The sequence below is a fragment of the Squalius cephalus genome (assembly GCF_949319135.1).
Source record: "Squalius cephalus genome assembly, chromosome: 22".
Lineage (NCBI taxonomy): Eukaryota > Metazoa > Chordata > Actinopteri > Cypriniformes > Leuciscidae > Squalius > Squalius cephalus.
The window spans coordinates 25,524,086-25,546,228 of NC_137143.1; the positions used below are offsets into that span (position 1 = coordinate 25,524,086).

General features: G+C 36.6%; 1 protein-coding gene across 2 annotated transcripts in view; it reads left to right on the forward strand.

Moving 5' to 3' along the window:
- Positions 1 to 22,143, forward strand: part of diaph3 (diaphanous-related formin 3) — a 323,176-nt gene that overhangs the window by 40,458 nt on the left and 260,575 nt on the right. For both annotated transcript variants that reach the window (XM_079856725.1, XM_079856726.1), the window contains one exon: positions 839 to 943. In XM_079856725.1, the coding sequence (XP_079712851.1) occupies positions 839 to 943 (105 nt within the window). The remainder of the gene's footprint in view (positions 1 to 838; positions 944 to 22,143) is intronic.

Genomic DNA, 22,143 nt, shown 5'->3' on the forward strand with positions numbered 1-22,143 from the left:
GCTTCGACTGTTTCACTCACTTAAGACATAACTGACTATGTCTGCTAGGCTACTCCCCAAGACAGCCATCTTGACATCATTTTTGTGTGAATTTGTCCAAACAGCGCAAGACTTGAAGGAGAACTCAATATTTGTGCGCTGTCTGAGACTCGGCTTTCCGTGTGCGTGTTTTGGATGTGTGCGCAAACAAATCTTCCCACAGAGTGCATGAGTTCTCTTTCGCATCTTTTTCTCTTGAATGTTTAAATTGGCAAAGCTTAAAAGAGTTTAGTTTAAATACAACCTGTGCTGTTTCAGTCTCACTAGCGCTCGTGCGCTATCAACACCTGCTTTCAACACCCAGCATGGCAATTTTGCAGCATTTATCCAAATTATATGTATCAAATTTTGTCTAAATAAAATGGCTTTAATAATTCTTTTATATTCCTTTTTCCTGTAATACTTCAATGTCTTTCTTTGTTTTTGTCATTTTCATCTCCTTTTTCTTAATGTCGTGATGGATTCATGAGTAGAGGTTGACATCCTGCGGTTTCATTTATTTGCAGTTCCAAAAAGAACAGGTGTTAGGCATGGTTTGATTCATGTGAGCATTGAAAGATGTGAGAGCTCTTTGCTCTTCTCTGCTATGTTAACAACCGGCATCTCCAGTACTATTTTTCCTTTGAGCAGAAATATGTAGATATCAGTATATGATTCATTAGTCTCTTTTGTTTGGATCAAATGTTTCGTCGTGTGTAATGATGGAGATTCTCATAAAGCAGGTCACAATACTGAAGGACTTGATGTTTTTTCTTGTAACATGAATTTTCCTTCTCTTGTATGTGGTTTGTATTTTCAGGAGGATATGAATCTTAATGAAGAAAAGAAAGCACCACTCAGAGAGAAGGACTTGGGCACAAAAAGGGAGATGGTCCTTCAGTACATAATCACAGCTGCAAAAACCGTAAGTCAAAGAATAATTGCAGCCACACAGACTAACATATAAACCTGAAAGCATGAGCTTCCTTTTGCTTCATAATGGATTTCCACAATTAACCCTGATACTGAATACAGGCATGAAAACTCCTCACCTTTCGGCGAAATTCGCCGTTTTAAAACCAAAATGGGTCACCTATGTGATTTGTGCAGATCCGATGAGAAAATATTTGGGAGTGGGGGGTCGTGAGAAAATCTTTTCAATGAAAATCTCAAATGAAGATCGTGCAATTCCAGCTTATTTGTCTGTGTTTTCAGATCATCTGCGCTTCTTCAGAAGTGTAGAAAGCGCGCATGCGCGCGTATGGTTGCCAGATACTATTGAAAAGACCGGGTAGAAAACGTGCTCTTTTAACAGAAAAGCTCTGACTAGGGTTTAAATTATTGAAATCTTGCAACAGTAAGCATGAACGCTCGTAAAAACAGTCTATAGTATGTTGTCTTCTCCTTTATTCGACGAAAATAAGTTTTTATTTTTTTTTAAACACATTTCAGTCTCGTCTTTTTTTGTCAACGATATTGCATGTGTTGATATAGTCACAGTTATTGTTTAATGACGTGGGTGTCGTCTCTCATCGCCTTGTCATCGCCTCGTCAGGGGAAAAAAGGTCATCAACGTACATTTTTTCGTTAACGAAATTAACACTGGTGACAAAATATTTTATTTTTTATTTTTTTGACAAAATTTGAGACCCCCTTCAAATTTTGCTTTTGAGGCTTTCAGGGGGTCTCATGGGTTAATCCCGTACCCCCCCGTATTTCGCACGGAGAGATAGGAGAGAGTGATGCACTGCAAAGGATCCAGTAGTGCTCAGGATCTCAAAAAAACAGGCGGCTGAAGAGGGCAAGGCTGAGACATGGTGCTTAACAGAGAAAATGGGCCCTTGAGATTCTGGTTCAGGTGAAAAAGATAAAATAATCTCATGCTGTGTGTTTTGTGTAAATACTTGCCTCCGCACATTAAAATGGCCCCCATATTTTATATGTTTTATGTGTTATTATATTTCCTATTTATTCTTTGTGCAGCAAGTTGATTGGATTTTTTGTTGCCGTATCCTTCTCACCTTTTTTACACCAGTTTTCATGCCTGGAATAAGACCGTTTGACCTAAAGACCATAGAAGGTCACGTCACAGACTGCTCCAATCAGTTACTCGATCCCATGTCAGATGTGTCAGTGTCTTTGTAAAACAACAAAATAATAAGCTAAGGTGCAGGACCACCACAGAGACACCATATGCATGTATGTCTTTGTTAATTTGTTGTTGTGTGCCTGTGCTGACTGTGTGTGAGTTTATTGTACTGGTGGGTTTGCCCTGATGAAAATATCTGTAACTGCAGGCCTCTTATGATGACATCGACAGGCTAAAGACTGTATTTATCGGAGATGATTGCCCTCATTTTAGTTTGTCTCTTTTGTTCCCTTGTCCTGAGGTGAGAGGGAGGTGTTGAGTCTCCTCATGTATACTTATGAACTCATTTTTCTGTGGGAAAGGATGGCAAGATGTGATTTTACATAATCTCCCAATGTGTAATTCACCATTTCACTTTTTTACAAACAGTCGAGTTTTTATGCTAGAATACTGAAGGAAGAAGAAATGCTGTTGAGAAATAAAAACAGACATTAATATAAATCATCCTCCTCTGTTTTTAATATGAAAGTTTGGCTTCTCAGTGATGCCAAAACAATTAATCTGTAATGGCTTTAAAAGGAGTGAGAAGTTTTTTTTTTTTATAGTCCTTCTTTAAAGGTGACATTATGCCCCTTTTCACAAGATGTAATATAAATCTATGGTGTCCCCAGAATGTGACCGTTTTTGTGTGTGTGCCTTTAAATGAGCTGCTGCTCCCCACCCCCGTTCAGAAGAGGGCTGATCCTACACAAGCTTTGGATACAATTACAAAACACGCAAATGTCACTCATCCAAAATCTCAGAAATAAGCAGTAGTGAAGTGCAGCTTACGGAGAGACTCCAGGAAGAGGTTGCAACTTTTAGACGCACATTAATGTTTCAGAATGGTTAGTGAATACATTCATGTAGTTGTTGTGGAGTTGCATTGATTCATCTAATCGACTTGCTTGTACCATCATGTTTAACTTTTACACAAGTTGACACAGTTCCCTGAGGTCTTTATAAGACTGCTGTGACATTTTTTTTTTTGTAGTCAAATTCTGTGCTCGTCTGTGAAGCCAACCAACGACAGTTTTCATGCTTTGCTTGAACTTTTGCCATTGCGTTAGAACTGGTTGTCGCTTGCAAAACCAAATGGAGGTGCCATGGGTGGAAACGTGCAGATTAAGGGGCGGAAATGTTATAATAAGATCCCCTTCCCACGTCAGAAGTGGAGTGAAATCTGATCGGCTTATTTTTTTACATTCTTTCAGAGAGGGGCTTACCAAAACAGTTACTGGGTTGTCACTTTTTCTGTGTTGGTAGATGCACAAGGGACCCGATTATAGCACTTAAACACGGAAAAAGTCAGATTTTCATGATATGTCCCCTTTTACATTTATTAACATTGTATACCTAATTCGGCTTGTATGTCAATCAACTTGCTGATTGATTAATTAGAGTTTGCTAGATTAGTTTTAGAAACAAAAAAGCATCAGGTGCTCATCAAAAACTATAGGTGGGAGTTATTTGCCCCAAGCATTCTTCCTTATACATGCTGGTTGGAGCTCTCTGCATTAGATTAATTTCTGAGTTTTAAGCCATGCTGCTTAGAGGATTGTTTGTCTGTTTTTAAGTCCCGATGTGTTGGTGAGACAGACTGACAAGTGTACACGTCTTAGAATTGAGCGTGTTCAACAAATCCTCCAGTTCTTCCACTGCATGATATAGCTACACACAAGTGGAAACACTATATGCAAGATTCAGGCGAGATGGATAAAAACTGCATGTTTTTCTGCCGAAATTAATTCCCCAATCTAATCCTCCTGTCGGTTAGCTTTGTGTTCATTTACTGGGCCTATGAACGGTGGAAGAGAAACAAGAACAAGGGAGTTTAATTATAATGCTGCTCCCCTCTTTCCGCTGAGAATTTAATTATTTTGGAGTGCTTGGAGATTTCAGGATGATTCAATTTGAATTGTATTTGTTATCTGGAGTGGCTGGTCAGGACTTGTGTTTTTTTTCCAATCAGCTTTCTTTTTCTACATTTAGAGTGCTGAAACTCATTGACCTTGGACAATCATGATAAAACTCCCAATGTATTGGAATCTTTTGATTTTTCTCAGATACCCCATTTGGAACCTTTATCTTTATTTTTTTACCTTTATCTTTAATTTTAGTGTACGCTGGTGGACAAACCTTTTGAAGGCAATAAAGGTGTTTGACAGAAATCAAGGCTTTTTAAAAGGAACACTATTAAACATTTATAGGAATGCTTCTTATACCCTGCATTCCCAGACTTAAAAAAAATAAAAAATAGTAGACTTAAAGATCTACAACCTTATCTACAAGGTTAAAAATGAAGGTTGAAAAGCCACTTGCAAATTTAAACCATTTAATCAAGTAATTGTTTTTAGAAACACCTTGGGGTCAGGTGGACCTGAAAACCAGCCTTATTATCCTGGGCTTCAGTTTAGACTGCCTGTTCGTTCAAGGAACCCACCAACTACTTGATTTTGAAAATGTATAGGGTTTTGCACATCCTTTCTTCTTAGGTTATACATAAAATGTATTGCAAATCCTTTATAAAAATTGAATCTGTTGGACAGAACAGACAGTGATGTATTGGTGTTTTCGGAATTTCCCTTTTCATACTCAAATAAGCTTCTCACACTACCTTGACTAGTTTGATGGATGGACATTACTTTAAATGTGGAAAACGTCCAGAGTTTCTTTCTCTCTCTATCATGCACCCGCATGCTTCTGCCCTCCTTCATCTCTCACTCTCTCAATCTCTTGTCTTTTGACATTCAGGCCTGGTTGTTTACCCCCTGTCCGTGTTCTTGACGAATAATTGCCTTTCAGTGAAGCCTTTCCTGTTGGCTCTGCTCCTTCGTCTCGCTTGGTAATTGAAACTATAGATTCTGGCATAGGCTCCTCTCCCTCTCTGTTAACAACATTCACCTTTTAAAACATTCACCTTGCCATTGCCAGAATAGAGTGTGGGTATAATTACCATTCACTGTACCTTGAATGAATGTTCATACTCAAAGCTTTTGCTCTTTTGGAAATTGATGCATTGTCATTAGGTCTTGATTAGTGCTCATTAAGTAATATTAAAAGAGCTGGAAACAACAAATCCCTGATATTAAAATGCAAGTAGCATATCGGTGTGATGGACAGTGTGGCATTTAAAATGCAAACAGTGATGTCATCATCAAGCTCAATTGTTTTCATACAATAGTGTCAGTGCAGTGAAATTAAATGACAGTCATTGAAAGTCAATTCAGTCAACTAAAATTAATTCATGAATTTGTTATTGATGGATGGGTAGGTAGTAGGTACTAAGTAGAATGAATACAGTATACAGTAGATAGGAGGATAGATGGATTGGGTGGATAGATTAGGTGGATGGATTGGATGGTAGGTAGATAGATGGGTGGATAGATGAATAGAACGGAGTAATGGTTCGGTTTGTATCATGGTTGTAGGGTCATGGTTTTGTTGTACGTTTGTGCTATGTTCAGGAAAAATAAGGACTACTTTCAAATTAAAATAAAGAAAATAAGAACAAATAATCAAACTACAAGCGATGGCTCAAATAAATACAATAGAGCTGTGGTCGGGAAGCACTATGGCTCTAGGTCTCACACCCTTTACCAATATGATCGGTAAAAAAAATGGACACATCAATAGAGATCAGCTTTCTGTAGAAAAAGCAACCAATTACAATTCCTTTGTATCTACCGAACTTAATGAAAAGAAAAGTTTCGAATAAAGTTGTACAGGCCAAAGTGCACGATCAGACGACAGAAATCCTTGAGCTCCTGCACTCAGATTCAAGCAGCTACGTAGCTTTTTTGTGGTAATGGCAAAACCTATTTTTAGAACAGCAGTGAAAATGTAAAAGTAGGCTATATAAAAAAAGTGATTTACCATTTTATTGAATCTGGTGCTTTGCTGTGCCAAGAGACGCATCAAAACATTTCACCGGGTTCTTTTGCTTTTGCTGCAGAGACCTTTTCAGGGTTTTTCCTGGGTCACAAATGGTCTTCGGTGGTGGCCGACAGACACTGTCATCCTTTCCTGCCCTCTTTTCAAAAAAAGCTGTGATTTTACCACTGGATTTCATAGCTTTGTAAGATAGAAACCTTCTTTGCTAGACCTGATAATTATTTTGGTATATAATCATATTAATATTAAAAAGTAGCATTCAAAAGTTTATTTTAACTAATGGTCTAATTTTCTACCATATACAATTAAATTAAATAATAAGCTAGCTAACAACTACTTGCTTTGCACTTTTTTTCTGGTTTCACCTCACTCCAGTCTAAACTAAATTAATTTTTAGGGAATTTTTCTACACATTGTCATATACATAACCTGAAAATACTGTAGTTTATTAAGGCTAAATCTTGCTAACCACTCTTACTAAAAAAAAAAAACGGGGTAAGCACACTTGTGTTATCGTTTTAAGAGGTGTTCTGAGTAAATTATTTGTTTGTAACACTTTACTATATGGTTTGATTTGTTAACATTAATTAGTCAATGTAGGCTATTAGTAAATGTTGAAATTAACAAAAAATAATAAATGCTGTAGAAGTTTATTAATAGTAAATTTTAACTAATGTAGTTAACTAGAGTTTAATAAAAGGAACCTTATTGTAAAGTGTTACCAATTTGTTATGCATCGATTCAGAAGTCTCTTGAGTTCAGTGTTGGACAGATCAGTTGTTTTAACCATTCATTAAAGTGAATCGGTTCAAATGAGTCATTAGTTCACGAATCGGACGTGTCATTAGCGGACTGATTTATCCCGGCAAGTTCATGTTAGGACAAGATTTGTGAACACAGAAAACATTTCATCACTGAATAGGTTTTGTTTGTTTATTGAAAGTGTGGTTTATGTCAGCTGAATGTGCGGAATGCTTTTCAGAGAAGATTTTTTAGCACAATTCACACCCTGTGGTAATTCAGGGGGAAAAAAATCTCTGAATGCTCCACGTGAACTCAACTTCGGTCTTCCAACCTTTTACCATTGAGTCAATTGATTTTGATTAATATGTGTGAGGGAGAGAGAGCAAGACAGCGCTTAGTTTGAAGACGGCGAGAGTGCGCACGTGCGACCGGGGCTCTCTCTCTGCTAGTTCTCTCATTTAAACATGCGCCCGGTCACAAGCGCGGCAGTCATCTACATTACTCACCGATCAAATAAGGCTTTGGCGGGACTCAAATTTTCAATACAGGAAAAACCCTGCTTTTATGCCCTATAAATGTGTAGTATTTATGATAATCCACACAGTTTTCAGTGGATGAGACTGTTTAAAGTTAATAATAATGAAACAACATGGATAAATGAGATAGTAAAGAGTGGGATGCGATTGATATTAAAAAGAAATATTAAAAGCATAATGAGCCACGAAACAGAACTGAATCTGTTACTGACAGGATGCTTTGTGCGCACGCTCTGAGCGGAACACGGACGGGCATAGTGAGTATTCACGTCAACACATTCGACGCATGGCGTAAAACAATGGCTCTTTTGGAAAAATGCATTAACCTAATTTGAAAAATAGGCTCTTTGGGCAAAAAATAGAGCAAAAATACAAATTAAATAAACAGTGCTTTCAGGTTTTTCAGGTAGGCCTAACAGAAGTTTTCAGGTACAGAAATTGATTAAAGTAATCAAATGTAAAATAACACTGCATATAAGCTTCACTGAATAAATTAAAGGTAGGTGGATCGGCCCCATAGTCAAATCTCAAATTAATGTAAACAGTTGAGATCAACAACGCATGTGTACAATAGCCTACATTTTACAATAAAAACGATCCAAGATTATTTTACATTTAATTACTTTATTCAGTGTCTGTAGTATTTCTTACATGAATAGCCCTACTACTGTTAGACCTACATAAAAAAACTTTAAGCAATTTATTTAATTTGAATCTTTGTTCCATTTATTTTTTCTATCATTAGTCATTTATTTGTTCTTATTTTATCACTGACTGTTTACTTATCTTTTATAAGTAAAAATTCAATTCAAAGTTTGAAATCAAGCTTTCTTGTTCTTCTGCAACAAAATTACCCCATTGTAAAAACACTACACATTGAGTTAGCAAACAGTTAGGTGAGATAGTTATAATGATAATTGAGCAATGTCTATATATGAATAAAATCCTAAATTAAAATCTGTCATCATATAAATTGATCTCTTCTGAAGAAATGATTGATTGCCTAGACTTTCAATGGATGGACAAAAAATGTGATAATATTAAAAAATATGTCACAGTAGCCTATATATATGGTGGTTCTTCCCCGTGGTATCGAATATTGATACTTTTCAAGTTATCTTATAGAAGTTAAATTCCAGTATCGTGACAACACTAATGTAGGGTGCCACAAATTTTGTAACTTTTTCAAAGGGTGCTTTGAAAAAAAGTTGAAACACTGGGATAGATGATAGACGGGCAGCTGGACAGGTGGGCAGATGTATAGACAGACTAATTGATGGATAAACTGATAGATTTAAATTTGTATTTAGTTTAGCCTATATATTTCATCATTTTCATCATATTTATTTTATATTTTATATTTATAAACTTAAATATTTAAGTTTCTAAACATTTTATAATCACCACCATCATAATCCCTTCCTCCATTATTTATGATCCGTTGTTCATGTGTGTGTCACATATTTAGAGAAACGCTTCTGAAAGTAACGAATCAACAGAATCAAAGCTATTCTTACATCCCCGTCTGCCTCGTGGGATAATACCTTGGTTGGTAATTACAAAGATTAACCTATCCATTCCGCTTTTGTCTCCTCCTCAAAATATCGCAAAATTGTTGGTCATGAAATAATTATTGGGTTTTTAATACTTGGGATGATGATGGGACTAATAAATATATTCCACATTCGCAGGGTTGGCCTTTTGTTCTGCTCCAGAAATGTGCTCTGGAATTCAACCACTTCATTGTAGCCAGGAACAATAGAGTTGGCAAATGTTACATGCAGGAAACAATCCACCATCCAAAATCTAGCTCTGGGTGAGCCTGATATTTAGGCATGGTATCAGGGAACATACTTTCCATCAGTCTTCTTGTCCGATGAATAAAAATACTTGGTTTTTCACGCAGGTTGGATCTTCATTGTATGATACCAACTGTTGAAAATTGAGCACAAAGCATGATGGTCTGGGGCTCTTTTGCTGAACTTGGACAGTGGTAGTTATAATTTCTTGACGAAATAGTGCTTTTGAAAAGCTGATGATTTTGGAAAGACTTTTAACTAGGGTTGGGTACTGAAACCGGGCACCACCGATATGGAACCGGACGGAATCAAAACGCAGATTTCGGTGCCTCATTTCGGTGCCACTTAAATGCTTCAGCTGTCAGTTGAAATATTTGCCCTCTGGTTCTCCGAAACGGACATCACCGCCGCATGTGATCGCTAGCTAAACGCTTTGACGCGTACGATCGTTTACACTGGTGTGATTAGAACGTTCATATCGTGTGATCATCAACTTCTAAATTAAAATCTGCGTTTGCGCTTTGGCTGGTGCTGAGCCAGAGAGAGATGCGCTCAGCGCTGCCATATATCACAACTATTCAGTGTTTTCAACCAGATAAGGTTTATTTTAGGTTTCACAGGAGTAAATCACGCACATCTTATTTTCATTACGGGTGCTGGATCACAAGTATAATCCATGTAGTAGTCCGTAACAGATCCGCACACCGAATAAGCTCCCATTCAAAAAATGTTTTATTAGTGACGTTTCGGGCCTCACATGGCCCTTCCTCAGACATTTTAGGTTTCAGACATTTAAATACACAAGTATTAGAAAAACAAAATTTATAGTTGGTAAAATACACACTGATGTCTATGGAAGCGGCAATTATAATCCTTTCAATTATAAATTGATGAAGTGTTTAGATACACATTGTGTAGGTAACTATAAAATTTACTCTATTCTTCGTGTTGTAGGCCTAAATCGGACAGATTCAATTCTCTGAACTGCATGCGTACTAATATGGTGCCCATTGTGCGTTATAGATCAACTAACATGAATCATGATCATTATAAAGGTTTCTTAAATGACAAAAAACATTCACTTACATGTATTTAAGGATAAAAATATCAGCCAAGGACTGACTGACTGACTGACATGTAACGCAATACATTTTTTTCCGTGTCATATTTAGTGTGAAAATATAAAGTCGATGTCCCTACAATAACAAACCAGCGTACATCTCATAAATTATTCATTCAAGAACGTGCAAATTTACTGCAACAATGGAGCCGCGAACTTCACATACTTTTGAAAATCCAGCCTTCACTTGATCCCGATGAGCGCTCATTGCCATAGTTGTAAACATGACGGTCTTCTTCCACAAGGGGTTTCATGACAAACTCATTTAAAGTGATGCGTTCTATAATACTCTCACCTTTATTTTTAGGAGCACCTTCTGATCAATGACAGAAATTACCTTCCCATTATGAGGCGATATTTGACTTTTTTTTTTATTTATTTTTTTTTAACCTCATTAAATGTCATCTTTTGTCAAATTCTTAAATTCATTTTTATAAATTGAGTTAGAATAAGACACAATCCGGAATGTTACCAATCAAATGAAATCAGTATCAACAAAATTCATCTTTGCACTGCAGAGGTGGCATAGAAAAAAAAAAAGGTGGCATTTAGGTATATTTACCAACTGTTTAATGAGGCTCAGAAGTGGCATGAATGCATTTTCATGATGACAATGTTATGAGATTGTTTTAAATCGGTTTTAAATATAGAAATAATAAATTATTTAAATAATTGAAAGGATATTTTAAAAATTAAACTAAAACCACCAGTAGGGGATGTCACTGTCTTTGTCACTGAATCATTCATTCAATCGATTTGTTCAAACAGCTAATTCATTCAGGAACAAAGCAAGCGACTGTCTTTATGAATGGGTCATTGAATCATTGACTCCATAGATTTGTTTGAAAACGCAGATTAATTGATAAACAAAACACCCATGTTTGCTAGGAGATGCGTAGTGGTTCAGCTGTGATATTTTTAATTTTATTTGAATTTTTTTATCTATTTTCTTTGACGAAAGAGCAAAAACCATACTGTTCCTAAATTGCAAGTCACTTAAAGGCAGGGTAGGTAGGATTTTTCTAAAAAAAAAAACATTCCAAATTTGTTTAAACTGTCTTTATATACCAATACATAATTAAAATGTAAGTACTCTGAAAAAGAGAGAATAAAAATCGAGTGTCTGTAGACCTCTCACGACTGTTGTAAACACAGCTAATTATTTCCATTCACTCCACCCCCTCCCTTCTGAGCTCCTTCCAAAGCCACGCCCCCAAAACACATGAACGCGCGACGCCAAATGCTCAGGCTCAGCTGGAAGACGCATTTATTTACCTGAGACGAGTGGAGAGGAAGGAGCGCAGTGCATGCAGTGACATGTCAGAATCACATGTAATAAAATACCTAACTTTATCACTATAAATATAAACAAATAAGATTTCTTTTAGTACTCACTATCAAGCTAGCATATCGATACTGGTAAAGTTTAAAATATACTTTGTTTGATTCGGTAACAAGCTATATTTATAGGTAACGAGCTATATTTATAAGGCAAAGCTAAAAACAGGTTGCATTGATACACATTTTTCCATTACCATCAGTTACTCTGATGAAGGTGAATTTCGTGTAAGATTCATAACGGTGTTTTGCGAGTTTCCATGATGAAAACATTGTGACTCTAATGAGGACTACACTCCGGAGACAAGTACCGCTTCGTCGGTTCGAGGACAGGTCCGGGGTCGAGGGCGAAGCAGAGGAGGTCGTTCAAGAGTGCGGGCAACCAGGGTCCGAGGAAGTCGTTTTTGCCTTGTTTGCCTTCGCTGACTGAATATGCAGGTGCTTTGAATTTTGAATGCTCTTTCTCTGCCATAATTTTACTCTTTGTAGGTTCCGTGCCTCTCTTGCACTCCTCAAATCAAATGGGTGTGCGCGCATATGGGCAGATCTAGCAACAGGGGTGGTAGCCATGGTTGCGAGAGTGAGTGACAGTCGCCCAAACCAATCAATTGTTTCGTCCCGAATGGAAATAATGAGCTGTGTTTATCGCAGATTAAAATGTCTACAGTCACTCGATTTTTATACTCTCTTTTTCAGAGCACTTACATTTTAATTATGTATTGGTATATAAAGACAATTTAAACAAATTTGAAAAAAAGTTTTTTATAAAAATCCTACCTACCCTACCTTTAATATTAAGTTCATGTTATATGTTGTTCACATTATTCATGTTATAATCATTAAAAAGCTATCACTCGTCTCAGTTCATTGCGCTTCATTTCAGTTGGTCGCACTGTCTAGCCCTACATAGATATTTTGTGTATCTTTTATTATATTTTTGCCTGTTTTTTTGCCATGAAAATAGCCATGGAAAATGGCATGGCATTAAAACACAGATCAGTGTAAACAGTCTCCTGGCTCCAAAAAGCTTTTTTGTCTGTGTATGTGTGTGCTTGCAAATAAGGCTGTAATGATTGACAATGCTAATAAACCACACAGAGCGTTTGTGTCTGTACCATTGTGGATGTAAGTCAAAGTAATTGGGAGACATAGTTACTGAATAATAAGGGTTTAAGCAGCATCTAGTGTCTTGTGTAGTTTTTCTGTCCTTGTTAGCTTGCCTAATACTGTTGCATCAAGCTACGTATCCTTACCTGCACTCTACCACTGTCTGACCCGCTGCACAGCAAATAAACTCTCAGAATGAGCTCCTGCCAAGCTGTCAGTGGTGTCTGCAAACAAACCATGTATCAAAACCATGTGCTGTTGAGTTAAATAAGTGTTCTTAAAGTACATTTTCTTTCAGCTAAAGATACCAAGAATTAGGTTGGAGGTTTAAAACAGACCTTAGAGTTAACATTGTTGGGGATGTTGTTGCAGTACTACTGAAAGACTTTGTATGGTTGTTCTAGGAAGATTTGGAATGAGTATTTTAAAGACATCCTTGGCTGAAGGTCAGATTTTCAATGTTTATTTTCCATCTATTTCAAGATCTGAAGGTGAACGTGTGACATTGGTCATAATTCGATTTGGAAAAAAATGTGCTTCTAAAAAGATTGTGGCTATTGAAAAAGACCATTGACCATTGTGCTTTGACCTTATCACACCATCCAGTGCATAACTGTGGGCAGCCTTTTACAGAGAACTTTGCAAAAAAATACGGCAATGTTTTGTCAAATACAGGTTGTTAGTTGAATATTCCCCAAAATAATGCAGTTTTTCACCCTGTTGCTTTTGTAGCAGTTGTACAATGTTGCTTTCTGTATACTGTGAGGAGAGTAAGGCAGACAGTCAATCAAAAGCTTTGTTCATTTCTAGGCACGACTCATCGACACCTCGACAGTGCCATTAAATGTCTATCAAAATGGGGATCTTTGACTAAAAATACAAAAAGGAACTGTGAACAACTAAATCATGCAGTGACTGTAGACTTTCTAGATGTTAATGTGATGCTTTAGGTGATGTTCTGCTAGGGGTGTGCGATATGATTTTTGATCGTGGTCGAATAAAATGTCTCCACGATCTGCTTTTGAAAAAAATATCGTAGTATCGTGCTACAGTGTATTCTATCAGTTGCAGTTCTGGTGCCTCCATCTGAACATACTGTACAACGCGACATACATTCACATCACGTTAACGCAGAGGTAGAGTTACACTCACGGGACACTGCAATTCACGAAAGCTCCTTATTTGCATGTGCTTTAAAGCCTTGCCAGTTAAACATTTCATTAGCGCGCTGATGCGCTGTTCTAGCATTCGCTTTTCTGAGCGCATACCCGAAGCACGCCCACACTAAAAGCCTGTCAAACAGTGCCTGATTATTGGACTAAATTATCTTTCGAATCTTATTGTGCTAATACTGTAAAATTACACACAATGTTTATATAAACACGGTTGGTTATGTCTAAAGTGAAAGTAATCAGTTGAGAGAAAATCAGATGCTTGTCTGTATTTTAGATACATGCAGGTCTTAAAGTGACAGCTGCCTAATAGTAAACATGCTGCCGCTTGTCCTTAAAGGGATAGTTCACCCAAAAATGAAAATTGTCATTATTTACTCTAATGTTGTTCCAAACCTGTATTTCTTTCTTTCTTGTGCTTAACACAAAATGTGGGTAACCAAACAGTCCCCATTGACTTCCATAGTAGGAAAAAAATACACCACGTTTTTCCTGAATAGAGAATTATGAGGCGGCTGCCTCCTTCAAATTTTGTGCCGCCTCAGGCTGTCGTCAAAAATATCAACTACAGTCACATGCACCGATACCCCTTTTCCACCTAGACGGTTCTGTTGCAGGTTCCCGGCCTGTGTCCATTCTCTAAGCGTTTGATGGTGATGATAATCACTAGATAATCCGTGGCTTGGATGGGCCAAGTTATAAAAAATGACACATTAAATTAACTGGGTGGGTCGCGGGTCAATGAGATATAAATCATTAATGTAAGACACGGACCTCTCATTTCACGTTAAAACGCAACGAATCTGCGTTACTTAACTTTTTTCAACAATGTATTTCTCTTCAGGGAAAAGCAATCAAGGAAAACATGCCTAGAGCACCTTCTAGTGGTCATTATATAAAACTCAAAGGAAAAACCCTACATAAGATTGCGTTATAACTTAACAGCTTTAACTAAAAATATACACAAGCTTAACATATTTATTCTGTTAATAATTCTGTTAATAGTGTTTTCCAACAATGATGTAATGAAACTGTGATAATTTAAGTTTGAAGGGAGTAAAGCCTGTGTTTAGGCTACTAAAATGTAATTTTGCCAAAGAACTTTGATTTTTCCAAGGTTCAAGGTTCAGCCACCAGTTTCACAAAATCCTGTGGGAAAGAAACAGTATATGATAGTGTCCTCAAAATAACAATCTATTTATCTTATTATTAAAATACCTAAAATATGTGCTTGTAAAAAGTGTTTTCTTCAACCATGATCAGGATTTTACCACCTCCGCCTTGTTTTGAGCCCGGAAAAACCCTGACATAGCCTACTATGGAAGTCACTGGGGACCAGCAAATGTTTGGTTACCCACATTTTTCAAAATAACAGCAAATGTTTGGTTACCCACATTTTTCAAAATAACTTTTATTTTCAACTGAAGAAAAAAACTCATTCGGGTTCAAAATAACTTGAGAGCGTAAATGAAGACAGGATTTTCATTTTTTGGGGAACTATTGCTTTAATGTTATAAAACAACAAAAGACAGAGAAAATCACTCACTGCTCTTGACTAAAGAACTTTTATACAGTAGCTTTAATAAGAATCCATGTATAATTTATACAGTGAAGTATGTAGTGTTTTATTTTCTATTTAATTGTTCATTCAATTTCTTATTTGAATGCAACTGTTAAATACACCTACTGTAGCTGAAGAAATAAATCACTGTTTATTTCATTTGTATATTATGTTGTGTATATGTAATGTGTATCTTTTGTTCTTATTTGTTAATAACTACAATAATGACAAAGATTTTTATCTTCGCCACTTAGGCCCTAATGTCTGCCTTTTCTTTTTTTTTTTCTTTTTTTTTAATGTTGTTACCTTTTGTAAGGCTTTGTTTTTAAAATTAGGACATTATTTTGGCTGTAATGCTCAGTCACTTGCAAAATAGTAAAACCAACATAAAAAAAAGAATTATTTTTGGCATATTGCCAACCCTTATGTTCAGCATTGATAAAAGTGTAGAGTGAAAAAAGAGAAAATTAAAAAAGAAAAACAATTAAAGCTTGAGATAATGAATAGGGTTAGTTTTAAGATGCACACAGTGTTTGTGTGTTATAGTCTGGACGTTTCCCCAGATTCATTAAAACACAGGGACAGGCACTCTGAGCTGATCTCTTTTCCAAGGACAGTGCTACCATTAGGCAGTCACAACATTCATCAGTCAAATTAGGAATGTTTTATTCAGCATAGAGAGAAAATGGAAATTCACTACTCTAAAGGTTATGTAAATAGCCAACAGTGTGCTCTCAGCACTGACAGAAATGCCCACTCATTTATTAACTGGTTAATTAGTTATTTTTTCCTCTTTTGCTTTTAATGGTCTTACAGCTATGCAGCATAGGGGGTATCCCTGGAAGATCTCTTAAAGTAACAGGCAAAGAAGAAACTAGGGATGTTAACTGATGACCGTTTGACCCATGGTTGACCGTATCAACGTTAACCGATCAAAGTTGTCGGTAGTCGGTAAAAAAAAAAAGTGGGCTAAATTAGGCTATTATAGACAGTGGACTAAATGCTACTACAGTTATCCATCTCATTCCAAGATATTTTTGTGTGAAGTGAACAAATCCCTCACACTCAATTTTTCATAACTCGCCTGTTTGTACTTATAAGGTGATGATGATCATCTTTCTTTATTATTGTTAGCACTACCTCAAACTAAAGCGGAGCTGTCATTTTCTTAAATGAGCCGCGGCAATGTTTCAAATGAGCTTCTAACGCTAGACAAACGCCTTTTATTTTCAACGCGATCACCTTGTATGCAAACCATTTCGAAACTAAGGAGCCATTTGTCCTCCGATTACATACAAGCTCCTTGGCGCCGCGTTTGCGGGACTCATGTTTCGCGCTGTAGGCGATTTAAAAAAGTGACGTGAGCGGGAGGCAGAGTGGCAGAGAGATGCGACAGAGTTGCGAAATTGCAGGCGCGGCTCGAAATGGCTGTTATTTCAAATAGTGTAGCATATTTTAAACTAATCGGTTAATCGGTTTCAACCAGCTAATGAGGCTTGGTGGTCGGTCAAGAAAATTTTTAGTTTTCGCCATCCCTAGAAGAAACCTTGTGTACCATTAAAAAAACATATAAGGCCAAGGCACTCGGGAGGCCGTACTGTGTTGTGAATACAACTAGGGTTGGGTATCGTTTTTACTGGTCGATACCGGTGCCAAATCGATACTTTTAAAACGGTAGCGGTGCCTGAACCAATACTTAAAAAAAAAGAGAGCCTCAAAACGTTGGTGAATGACATTAAATAACGGCTTTTTTATTGAAATTTTTTTTTAACTTAAAATTGAATATATTAAAATTGTAGAGTAAATATATAAATATAAGTAGTCTAAATGCAAAGCACAGCAAATTTACATAACATTTACGTGCTCTATTCTTGAAGTAGACTTGCACAACGTTCTTGAATGAATAATTTATAAGATGTACGCAGGTCTGTTATTGTATGGACATCGACTTTACATTTTTTACACTTAACATGATGCAGAACAAAACGAACAGTGATTGGTTGCGTTACATGTCAGTCAGTCCTTGGCTGATATTTTTATTCTTAAATACATGTAAATGAATGTGTTTTGTCATTTAAGAAACCTTTATAATGATCATGATTCATGTTAGTTGATCTATAACGTTCAGAGAATGGTATCTGTCAGATTTAGGCTTACAACACGTCAATTCATCCACTTCTCGAAATACATTAAAGTAAGTGGCTGGTGAAGTGTAAGAAGAACAGTAAATTTTATAGTTACCTACACAATGTGTATTAAACACGTCATCAATTTATAATTGCAAGGATTGTTATTGCCGCTTCCATAGACATCAGTGTGCCTTTTACAAACTATAAATGTTGTTTTGCTAGTACTTATGTGTATTTAAATGTCTGAAACTTAAAATAAACCTTATCTGGTTGAAAACATTGAATAGTTGTGATGTATGACACCGCTGAGAGCGTCACTCTCTGGCTCAGCACCAGCCAAAGCGCAAATTTGAATTTAGAAGTTGATGATTACACGATCTGAACGTTCTAATCACACCAGTGTGAACGATCGTACGTATCAAAGGACTTTTTCACAATACAGCACTCCATCAAGTTCCTTATTACTTTTATAAAACTGTCACCACACAATACAACTATTAAAAACAAAAATGTATGTATTAATGTTACTTTTTTTTTAGGTAAATTCATTAAGTGCTATCCTAAGTGCTACTTAAATTCATTAAGTGCTTATCCTTAAGTGCTATCCTCAGATGCTAAAAACATCTGTTTTCCATCTTTTAGTTGAAAACAGACCGATTCGCGGCACAACATGAGTTTGCAAGCGTCACTACGGTGCAAATTAACGGACATACAATATCATACCTGAAACAAAACTATTAAGTACAGTAATATTTCCTCCACATTTCAGAAACTGTGGGCTTCCACACAGACACACGCACACATCAACGTATCTCACATAAGAGAAGAAATTAAAGGTGAAAGACGCAACATAATGCCAGCAGGGGTCACTCATAATTCATTACATAAATAATAAACAGTTAATATTTTTTAAATAAATAATACATGGTACTTTATTGATTGTTTTGTGTTGCTAAGGATGGTTGCCAAGTGTGTTGCACTTATGCAGTGAAGCTGCGTCTCATTTCGGAGGCTGCATTCTCCTGTGGTCGCATTTTTAGGCTGCATACATCAAGGATGTCTTATTTAATAACTGTTGTATCCATTACATTGTTACGGCACCAGGTATGCCACAATGACAAGTGACTGTTTAAAAAAAGGTTTTGTCATTGAATCATTCAAAAACGGCAACAACAACAAAAAAAAAACTCTGATTCTTCCAGTAATGAAACAATTGAAGTATTTATAAGTGAGTCATTGAATCATTCATTCAGACCAATTTTTTAAAATATTTCTTTCCGATTAATTCAACATTTTAAATAGACTGCAGCAATTAACATTTGTCAGAACGTCCAGTAAATTACATGTTATCTTATTTAGTTGTCTATTTAGAATCGTGCAGCTCTACGTAATGCTGCAGCTTTCGTGTGCAGATTTTAGCCAAGGTATCAAATCAAGATGTTGTCTATTCTGGGCCAGTCTTTTATAAAGTAAACCGAAGGAAGAGTTCACCTAAAAGTGAAATTATTTGTAATTTTCACATATTGTGCATCCAACGTGCTGGACCAAGTTTGATGTTAGTGACATTTAACATTGATTCTTGTGTCTCAGTATTGTCATCAAACTTGGCATGACTTAATTCAACTTCAGCATATTTGTAAGCTTTGGTGGACTTTCAGTAAATTACGTTTCTGAATGTAGTCATAGTGGTTTAGAATGTGTGTGTGAATGATGACAGATTTTCTTTTCAGTGAACTGTTCCTTTCAATTTATTGGATTACAAAATTCTAATCAGTATAATGTTTTCCATGCAAAATTGTGTGTACATGCAGATCTGGTCTAAAGTCAGGCTCATTTGCTGAATGTCTTTCTACTGTATAACTCTATTTAGTTATGCAGATGAGATGGTTGAATGGCTGTCATCTGCTACCTTCAGCAATAATGAGTTTCCCCAAGGTCTTTATAAAAAGACCACCTTCGATTATTCCCTTAGAGTTGTACTCATCAAAACAAACCAAAGCATATGTTCCTCTGTGAGTATTGTTTCTCTCAGCATTTGTTTTGCTCTTGCTATTGTAGTCCCCAACCACAAATGCACAACATCCCACATCTCATCCCAACCTATAGTGATCCAGTGCTTCAGTAGGAGCTGCCAGTGGTGATGAAGATGAATACAGTAAGCTGTAGGAACACAGGTGTGAGTGATTGTCTACACAGATGTAGCATAGCTTGGTACTCTGTAGAAAACGACCACTTCCAGAGAAGCCAGTCTGGCTGATGCAGGGTGACAGGACCTTGCGTCCTCATGTTATTTTTCTTGTAAACTGCAGCTCCCCATATTTTAGATATCACTAGTTGTTGAAAAACACTGTACTGTAGGTGTGTTGTTGATTTTAAAACCCCCCAAAACAATTCCCATTAGAATGGTATAGCCTTGGACTGTATGTACGATGTGTTGAATATTCACAATATGAGGTTTGCTGGTGATTTATAATGTATGCAAAATATCTGTCTTTTTAATAGGCTTTTTATTTATTGTAATAGTTTTTTTTCATAAGAGTTTTTTATTCATAGTATTTAAAAAATATCTACATTAAGTTTAAGTATGAGCACAATATGTTTTAACACCATATTTTTAATGGCTATTGCCCAGCCCTTTGCAACTCAGTTTCACATTTGTGTTCCTAAGTTATTTTAGGATAGTTTGTACTTTTTGTGTTGAGGAAAACCTTTTACATTTCCTCTCTTCTGCAGTTTTAAAGTATTATTGTGGACAGTGAATTGCAAAAAGGTTTATATTTATTCACAACCTTACAAGCATAAGAATTTCGAAAATAAATATATAATTCACATCACTGCATGGTTCAAGCATTAATTTAATTTGATCTTTTGTCTGTGCTTTACTTACATTTACTGTAGGTCTCTTGCCTCTAACCCATTTCTTACTCTTGAAAACACCCAATTAGCTTCCTTACTGTAAAATGCTACATAGGCGTTCAGTTCTCTAACAGTGACAGGAATTAATTGGAAGTGATTTTTAATGTGCTATAGCTGACAAAGCACATTGCCTTCTCATCTACTCAACTGACCCTCTCCTCATTTTACTCGGGTGACTCTCTTTGCTCAAAACTTACAATTTCTCTTGGAAGTGTGATTGGCCATAGAAGTACTTTCCTTGGCTTTATAGAACTATATAGTTCTTTTTAACATTTTTTACCTCATCCTGTGTGTTGAGGGGTCATTTAATCTTTTCTGAAATATCCAGACCCAAAATTTTCCAGATCATCATCAGCTCCCTCTATAAATCCTAAACACTCTGAAACACACACATTGTGTCAGATTGTCAGCTGCATAAGTTTTCTATTCACACATCTCTGTTAAGGTTTTTAGGCAAGTAGCCTACTTTAATAGGATATCAGAAATGACGGTCTTAAGAAAAAATAAGGTCTTAAGAAAAAAAGCCATGTTTGGCTGCTTGTTCACACAAACAGCCTTTAATGCACACACACAATCTTATTACCATGCGACTGCCTCGTCATTGTAGACACAACGCCGTCCTCTCTTCTGGAGTAAATGTCAGTGGAGTCTTGGGTTCTTAAGCTGTGGTCACAGCAAGTGTTTTTCATCACTGAGGCTAGAGAAATGAAAAGCTCAGCGGTTGCCAGATTGGCAAGCTTTATTAGTACAGTCTTGGGTCTTTTACTGTGGGCTTGGTGGGGAAAGCAGTGTCATTCTATTCGCTTCTTAATTCTCTTGACCAGCGGGATGCAGAGAGGTCACTGCTGGACATAGGCAAGCAATCAAAACTGCATTTACTTGTCTAAACCCTGAAACACATCAACACCAGAGGGTGTCCTTAAAACCAATTTGCTTTGGGAGGCAAAGGGTAAGCTCAGGCGACTGGCAATGTGAAGTGACCAGTGAAGAACATTCTAGAATTCAGCAGGGCTTTTCGGCTGTGTTATTGAGACTTTGTGAGCTGATATGTCTCTCCTTCCTTGCCTGTAACTCAGTTCCTCAGTTGACTGCCTACTGGATGTGGAAATTTGTGTCCTTCTATTGGCATCTTTACTTGCATGTGTTTTTCTGGGTGTTAATTGTTGATTGATTTATGGTCATATTTTCCAATTGCCACCCACCACGATTGAATAAGTTTGTAAATAAAATCAATAATCCTTCATATTTTATTGGTATTTGTTGATATTGGATGTTTCATTGTGCATGCTCATTTTCTTTCTTTTTACATTTAGATATTCATCTCAAAATGTATATCCATTTATCATACTATAGTCAAGTCATTTATATAGCGCTTTTAACAATATCGATTGTTTCAATGCAGCTTTACTGTGATAACAGGATTGTTAGGACCGTAACAGATTGTTTAGGCTTTACAACAGCTCTAGGATAAAGTTATTGTCCAGCTAAAGTTAGTTTTGATTGATTGATTCACTTCTGTTGCAAAGATCATTAGTTATTAACTTAGGGGCCGCTAACACAACACCGTTCTAACAGGAAAACCCTTAACGCGCTCCGGCCGCCCATCCGCACACCCTGAAATAAGTTCGAAGGTGCAAACGATTACCCGTTATCTCTACGCAAACCTCAAAAACGCAAACCC